At 65.2% G+C, this 7,773-nt stretch overlaps 1 protein-coding gene across 1 annotated transcript; it reads right to left on the bottom strand.

The window, feature by feature from the left end:
- Positions 1-1,356: 1,356 nt before the first annotated feature.
- Positions 1,357-7,767, bottom strand: LOC112819010 (neurturin). The gene is made up of 3 exons (XM_025866074.2): positions 7,608-7,767; positions 4,842-5,061; positions 1,357-1,931 (listed from the first exon to the last, which is right to left on the bottom strand). Exons 2-3 carry the CDS (start codon positions 5,008-5,010, stop codon positions 1,507-1,509), a joined length of 594 nt encoding a protein of 197 aa, XP_025721859.1. The 5' UTR covers positions 5,011-5,061; positions 7,608-7,767; the 3' UTR covers positions 1,357-1,506.
- Between the last annotated feature and the right edge of the window lie 6 nt (positions 7,768-7,773).

Raw genomic sequence — 7,773 nt, 5'->3', positions numbered from 1 at the left:
GGCTTCTGCCCCAAGGAGATGGGGACAACAGCTTTCCTGCCACGGCTGGGCTGAGTCAGCCCAAACAGAGGAGGAATCCCCTACCCCAAACCTCAGAAGACCGGGGGGAGTGGGGACCCCAGACAGCCTCAGCCCTGAAACTTCCTAACAAGCAGACCACCTGTGGGCGGGAGCCTGGCTGCCCAGCCCTGCTCACAGGGCTCCCAGGAAGGCCTGCCTGTTAGCTGCCTCAAGTGTCTCCAGCTGCAGCCGGGGACCAGGGACCAGGGACCAGGGACCAGGGGACGCTTCTGCTGGGCTGCATGATCCTACCTGGGGCAGCTGCTGATCTGGGCCCTCCAGCGTCGGGATGGGGACTGGGGCTGGGAGGGACATGGTGTTGAGACGGTGGCCCTGAGCTCAGATGTGTGGGAAAGAGGGGAGAGGGCCAGTCTAGGGGAACAGTGAAGGAGGGAAGGGGCTCTTTCCGTGGGAGCCTCCGTGGAGTTCGGGGTGAGAGAAGAAGAGAGGGGACCTCGCCCTCAGGAAAGCCGTCTCGGGTGAGAGGGGCATGCACCCTCCGGAACCCCACTCTGAGGTGCAGGAGGGGACGGTCCATACCCACTGGTCTCCAGGCTGTGAGCCTGGGGGCAGGGCAGTGGCCCCCTGCCCTGCCCCTCCTCAGACCCTGGGATGTGCGGACCCCTCCCCAGGGTCTGAGAACCCAACCCCCTGCGCTGTCTTGGGCCTGCCAAGCGTCAAGGTGACACCGCTTTTTCTGTCCTCCGCGGGGACGCGTCGTAAATCCCCCCAGGAGCTCGGGCCAGGGCTTTTATGGGCCCGGGACCTAGGTCCCTGAGGACCCGGCTCTGCCCCAAGCAGGCGCCGCTTTCGGGCTGGACAGGCCTGGCGCCCGCCCCAGACCTATCCCCACAGGGAGATGGGCAGCGCACATATATTTTTAGCTAGCGAAAGGAGATAGTGGCTCGGTGGCGCTGGACGGGGCCTGAGGAGGCCCTTTCGGGGAGGGAGGCCTGGGTCCACCTGGACCTCAGACTCGTCATCTGCATTTGGCTCCCTCTTCCCATCCGGAAGCTCACCTTACGGGGTGGTGGCCGTGGGACACGTCAGGAAGGGGTACAGGGACCCGCAAGAAAGTGGGAAGGACGGCCCCTGCCGACATTCCTCCCACTCACACCGCTTTCCTTCGTGTACCACGGGAAAAGGACCGTCTCTGCGCCCACCAGCTGGTAACTGCCCCGTCCCCCTCTGCCCAGTGGAGCTGGCTTCCCCCACCCCACACAGGCTCGTGTCCCTCCGAGAGGTGGGCACCCCCGGAACGCGGAATCACGACCCAGGATCCATTTTCCGCACTTTATCTCGGTGCAGCTACTGGAGAGTCCCGAGGCCTGGAGGGCACCGCCTGCGCACGCGCAGTCTGCCGGCCGCGGACCTTGCCAGGCGGGACGGGGGGCGCCGCGGCGCGGGGGGCGTGGCCGCCGTCTCGCCGGGCCCGGTGAGGTAGGGTCAGACGCAGGCACACTCGCGCGCCGACAGCTCGTGGACCGTGTGGTAGCGGCTGTGTGCGTCCAGGAAGGACACCTCGTCCTCGTAGGCCGTCGGGCGGCAGCAGGGCTGCGCGCGCACCCGCTCCCGCCGAACGCGCCGCCCCTGGCGAAGCCGCCGCAGCCCCAGGTCGTAGACGCGCGCAGCCGCCTCGCAGGCGCCTGCGCAGTAGCGGAACAGCACCGTCTCGTCGGACGCGTAGCCCAAGCCCAGCTCGCTCACGCGCACTTCCAGCTCGCGCAGCCCGCACGGCCGCGTCCCCGATCGCGCGCGCGCGCGCCTCCGCCGGGGCCCCGCCCGACGGCGCGGACGCGGGGGCCTGCCTGCCCAGGGCGTCAGCTGGCGCAGCTCCACCGCGTCCGGGGCGCCCTGCAGCAGTGCACGATCTGCGAGGAGAGAGAGAATGAGAGAGAGAGCGAGAGAGAACCGGGTGGGTCGGTGGCCGGCTGGGGGGAGAGCCCCCGACCCCCGTTGTTCCACTCGGAAAACAGCCCCTTGCTAGCGCACCCTCCCGAGACAGCTTCTCAGCTCCCTGCTACAATCCCAAGCATGTTCCCTCTCTGGGCGCCGTGGGGGATGCCTGTGCAGAGCCCCCGCGCTGGAGCCCCATGACTCCCAACAGCCCTCTCTGGACCGTACCGCTGTGGTGGACGCTCAGAACCTGGCTCGTCCTTTCCGGTGCCCCCGAGCGCTTTCCAGCCTGCCCCACGCTGAGCTGAGCTCGCCCCCGTGTCTCACTTCCTATGGTCGTCCCCACGCCCACATTTTCCGTGGACCCTGACCCTTTGTTCTGCTTTCGCTGAGCTGCTCCCACCTCTTTGCAGAAAAGGAAGGGAGGGCTCAGCTGGGACTGTAGTGATCCAAAACCCTGTGCCCGTGGGCCCCCAGCTGGCCCCACCCCTCTGCTGGGATGCCCCGGGTAACTGGCACCCCCTTTGTGACCAGTGTTGGGGAGCTGCATCCCATGCTTCAAGTACTCACTTGTTGGTTGAGCTGATAATGAGTCTCCGGCTCACTCTTTGGGGGCCCCACCCGATGCCCCCCACCGTGTCCCTCCTGCTCCCCCGCATGCTGGGACTGATTTTCTTCATGCACAGTATACCAAATCGGGGCGTTTGGGCTGTTCAGAACGCGCAGAGGAGAACACCAGCAGGCACAGAGGCCTGCACGTGAGGACCGTGGGGGGGGAGGCAGCAGGGAATGTCACGGCCTCCCCCGTGTTACAGGTGAGACAACGGGCATCCATTAGGGCAGAGACTGGCCCAAGGCCACAACACTAGCAGGTGGCAGAGCGAGAGACACAAGCCCGAACAGCCTTGTTCCCGCCTCCATCGCGTGCCCAACTTTGGCCCACGGCCAGTCCTCTGCTCCCACGGTTGCCAGGAGGTGCCCGGAGTCACAGATTCCCAGGGCCCCGGAGCCTAAATTTATTTCCCAGGCGGCTGGGCTGCCCCAGTACTCTGCAGCCTCGGGAGAGCCTCGTAGACATGCCAGTGGCAGGTGGCGCTGAGAGTGGAACTGCAGGCAGGGGCTCCCAGTCTCTGAGCAAGTGGCAGGCATGCCTGTGGTTGGGAGAGGAGACCCTGAGTTTATCGCCTGCATGCCCCCAAGGCTGGCACCCCTGGCCCTCAAAAGAAATAGCTTACAGGGAGACACCAGGGTGAGGGTGTGTCCGTTTCCACAGGGGGTCTCAGGAATCAGACAAACCCCAGTTGTGAGCCTTGCTCTGCCACTTTCAGCCCTGTATCACTTCAGGCAGATGATGGTCCTGCTCTGTGCCTCAGTTTCTTTGTCTGCTCAAGGAGCCTTGCAGACAGTTCCGCTCTGGCCGAGGCCGGGACAGTGGAAAGTGGGCATCAACCGAGCAACATGTTCCCAGTTCTTGAAGTCCAGGGGCAGGACTTGGTGGCCAGCACCGTCTGCTCTGGGGTTAGGTTCCAGCCTACCTCACTTATGGTGCCTAAAATTCCATGTCGTGTGCGCGCCCCTAAGGTATACATCTACACAGATATTCGGGGGGCGGGGCGGGGCGGGGGAGGATGCCAGATAAAGTACAGATGCCCAGTTACATTTGAATTTCAGATAAACAGTGAATAATCTCTTGGTATATGTGTCCCTGCTTCCCTCCAGCAGGCCTGGCCACCTGCACAGGGTCTGGAACACAGAGATGAGATCAGCAATAGCCCCCCCCCCACACCCCGATCCGCACCCCGATCCCCACCCCCGCGCTCCCACCGTCCCAAGCCTGAAATTCCACCATCAGCGCGTTGGTCTCAGGGCCTAACACTAGGACACTGGGGGGACCAGCGGCCACTCCCTTCCCTTCGTAGCGACTGTGCCAAGGTACAGGATGCAGGGTGGGCAAGCACCCGCCCAGGGGCCGAGACCCCTCCTGGTGACCGAGGTCCCACCGTCGGTGTTGTGCCCAGGTTCTAAGCTAGAACTAGGCTCCCCCCCACCCCGCCCCGGATTTCTGGAACCTAGTGTCTTGGGAAGGACTTTGCCGCCTTCAGGAGGAAGCGGCGGGCGGAAGTGGAGCCCGTGCCTGAGGCCACCCTTGTCCATTGTAAGGACAAGAAAGGAGGATTGTGTGGGCCGGCGGGACGGGCGCGGACTTGCACACAGGCTGCACGCAGCGCAACCCCGCGGGCGCCATGCACGCGCCGCGCCCGCGCCCCCACCTCCGTGGGCGGCGCGGCGCCCGCGTGGACACGCGCGCGCGCACAGGAGGTCGGGACCGCGCCCTACCCCGGGCGGGCAGGCGGGGCAGCGGCCGGCGCCAGGGAGGAGTGGGGAGTTGGGCCGCGAAGGGGGCGTTTCCACATCTCCACCGCAGGGCCTTTTCCCGCGTCCATCTCTCCCAACCTTGTGTCTGTCTGTCTCTGTGCGTCTCTGTCTCTGTTTCTCTCCCCATTTCTACGTCTCTCGGGGTCTCCCCTTCCCCCTCGCTCCCTGTCCACGGGGCAGGTCAGTGGGGACTCGGATCCAGCCTCCCTGTCCCACATCACGCGCTGCGCATGGGAGCCCCCCGGGGGGGGATGCCCAGATCTAATCTCCATCTGGATCCCTGGCCCCTCAGGGCCAGAGCCTAATTCCTCGTGACAGCTGAGCCCAGAGACCCCCAGCTCCCAGCGATCCCCCCCCCCACGACCGCTTGCCACCCCTGCCAGGTCATTGGGGGATTTGCACCCTCTCCTCACCCCATCCAAATTAAGCCTCTGTGGCCCCTGCATGAAATTCCACCGTGTGGCCGCCCCTGTATCGGGGCAGCTGACCCACGTCGGGGCCCGGCTTACACTGGGCCAGGCGGGCGATCCGGGCGTCCAGGGTGCGAGGCGGCCGGCGCAGTGGGGTCAGCGAGGGTCCCAGGTGGTGACTGAGGAGCAGGCCGTCCCGACACATCCAGATGGAGAGCACCGAACTGCAGAGCACCGAGGCCAAGGCTGCCGCCTTCCAGCGCTGCATCCTCGGCCTGCGGGCACGCGATGGTCAGCCCCACGGCCTCCGTCTGTCTGTCTGTCAGGCAACAAACGGGAACAGGGCGCTGGGCCAGGCACCGGGGACACGGTGCGGCCCCTGATTTCAAGCCACTTCTGCTTAATGATCAGTAATAACGTAGACATGATTCATCAAGGAACCCTTGAACAAGGTTGCGAAAAAATGCTGCCCAAGAAAGGGGTGGGCACTGTGCCAGGAGTAGCAGGGGACCCACCCCCATCTGGGGGGGGTCCCAGAGTGCTTTTCTGAGGATTGACGAAAGTTGAGCCTTGACCAAAGGTAGGAGTCGGCCAGGCACAAGAGAATGGCAGCTCAGGCAGGGGGAACAGCCGGTGCAAAGGTCCTGAGGCTGGATTAAGGTTGGCCAGCGCAGCTAGGAGGCTGGAGTGGCCAGAGCCCAGTGAGCTTGGCGGGGGGGGGGGGGGGGGGGCAGCCTGGAACTAGGTGAGGGCGCTCCCAGCAGGGGGCACTGTGGGACTGGGGCATGGAGAAGAGAATGCGCTCTAATGTGTTCCTAACATATTGGGGCCCTTGGGAGTGAGGTCCTGCCCCTCTCTGAGCCTGAGTCTCCAGAAAGAGATCAACTGATGCCCAGAAGCGGGCATCGATGGACCAAAGCTGCCCTCGATCCACCACCCCCAGGCCTCTGCACAGGCCGGTCCTCCCACCCAGCACATTCTCTTCTCCTCCTCCCCACTCCCCTCCCCCTCTCAGTCTCAGCTCGGAGGGTGTCTCCCCCAGGAAGCCTTCTCTGGCTGCTCCTACCCGCGCCCTCCCCCCTCCCCAGTCCCGGGTGGGCGCAGGTGTGCACCCTCTGGGCCACCACAACGGCCTGAGCTTCTCCCGATGAGGCACTGGTGACTCAGTGCTGGCACCGCCTAGCCCGGCGCACTGGGTGCACACAGTAGGTGTTTCGTAACGCATGCGCACTCCCTCCCACCCGGTCAGAGCCCCTCCCGCCGCCGGGCGCCCCCGCCCCGGGTTTACATTCCCGGGCCTGGCAGCCCAGTGGCGGCCCGCGCGGGGCCTGGCGGCCTGCCCGGTGTAAACATTTACACGGAGCATTGAAAGCCGCGCTGGATGCCGGTCAGCGCCTGGGCTCGGCCGTGGGGTGCCGGGCGCCCCCACGCGCGCCCCTCGGGCGTCTCAGGCTGCTGGCCACTGTGCCGAGCCGGCATTTGCGTGCGATTTGCATTGCAGTTTTGCATGGACCCCGCACTGGCGGGTTTGGCGCCTTGGGTCTGGAACCGCCTCTCCCCCCAGCCACCCCCCTCCCCGTTGGAAGCGCTGGCGCAGGACCTACAGCCGCCAGACAGTAGCCGGGGACATTTATTAAGCGCCTGCTGTGTACCAGACCGGGTGCCGAACCCACGAAGGAGGCAGCATGATCTCCATCTTACAGCTGGGGAAAATGAGGCACAAATCAGGTAGGGGCTTATCCAAGGTCACAGCTAGACAAGCATCTGGGATTCGAACCCGGTTGCAGGGGCTGCGCTGTGCTTGGCAGCCTTGGAGTCCCTCTGAGGACTTGCCCGGCTTGGGGGTGTTTGGATAGGGCCGTTTTGGGGACTGCTGGTGGCGCTGGCAGAGAATGAGCTCCCCCACACGGGAGCGTGAGAGAAAGCCGGGCCAGCCTGCAGATCGGAGGGCACTTGACCGCGCCTGGCGTGCTGCAGGAACACTGGTGGCCCATGCGGCTGGAACAGAGTGAGCGAGGCGGAGGGAGGGGGAGGGGAGGCCGGGGAGGGGCCCCGCCCGGCCAGGTCACGCAGGGCCTTGGGGCCGCGGGGAGATCATCTCATTGTCAAGCTTGTGCAGCAAGGGGAGGGCAGCCCCCGAAGTTGTCAGGTGTCCAAACCCGCCCCTTGGCTCTAAAGGAGCACCTACTTTATGCTTTGGGGGCACAGAGCCCTCCCTGCACGCCCAGCACCCTGTCTGCTCTCACACCCACGTCCTGCCGGGGTGTGCCTCGGTTTCCCTGTTCGGCTGGAACGAGGCCCCTGCACCGCGCCAGGCTCTGGTCCTGGGTTTCTTTCCGCTGAGGGCTTCGCATGGGGGCGGGGGGGCTGAGAGGCCGGATGGGCCCGGAGACGGCCTGGCCACGGGAGCCCCTGGTGTCTGTCCTTGGAGCCGCAGACCCCCCGGAGCTCTGATGGGGGGCAGGAAAGCAGAGGGCCAAGGGTGGAGGGGGCCCAGTAGGTGCGGCTGATAAGCGTCTGTTAACAATGGGCCTTTCAGTAAGGGGGTCACCCAACTGGTTTGTCTGTGGCACGGACCTGACCCAGAGGGGTGCTGCGGGGTGTGGCGCGCGGCGCGGGGAGGGGGCCCGGTGTGCACCATGCGCGTCTCTGGGTCCTGGAGGCCCCTGGTCCTGGGCAGGAGGACTCACAGCACACGTGGGGGCGCACAGTCACTCGCACTCGGCCTTCCTGTCCTCGGTCACACACTTGGGTGCTCTCACTGCCCTGCGCACCCAGACAGTCCTGCACCCACACCCCGGGACACACGCTGTCGCATGCACGCTCCAACACCGTCCCACTTACACTCCCTGTTTTCATACTCACCAACTCCAACTCGACGGGGCTCGCACACTGAGGGGTTTTCCCACGCACGTGGGCATTTTCACACATGCTGGAAACACCTGCACGGGTGGGTGTTCTCGCACGTCCATCCATATAGGAGCACACTTACGCACGAGGTCACTGGCACACTCGGACGCCCGACATTATC

This window comes from Callorhinus ursinus, unplaced genomic scaffold (assembly GCF_003265705.2).
Source record: "Callorhinus ursinus isolate GAN/ISIS: 27379988/994484 unplaced genomic scaffold, GSC_fseal_2.0 scaffold1590, whole genome shotgun sequence".
In the NCBI taxonomy this organism is placed as follows: Eukaryota; Metazoa; Chordata; class Mammalia; order Carnivora; family Otariidae; genus Callorhinus; species Callorhinus ursinus.
Note: the sequence above shows the minus strand (reverse complement) of the source record. Positions and strands in the feature narration are given on the sequence as shown.

Coding starts and splice junctions, on each gene's coding strand:
- LOC112819010 (XM_025866074.2), bottom strand. CDS start 5,010: ATGCAGCGCTGGAAGGCGGCAGCCTTGGCCTCGGTGCTCTGCAGTTCG. Junction 1,932..4,841: donor GATCGCCCGCCTGGCCCAGT/GTAAGCCGGGCC, acceptor CTCTCCTCGCAG/ATCGTGCACTGCTGCAGGGC.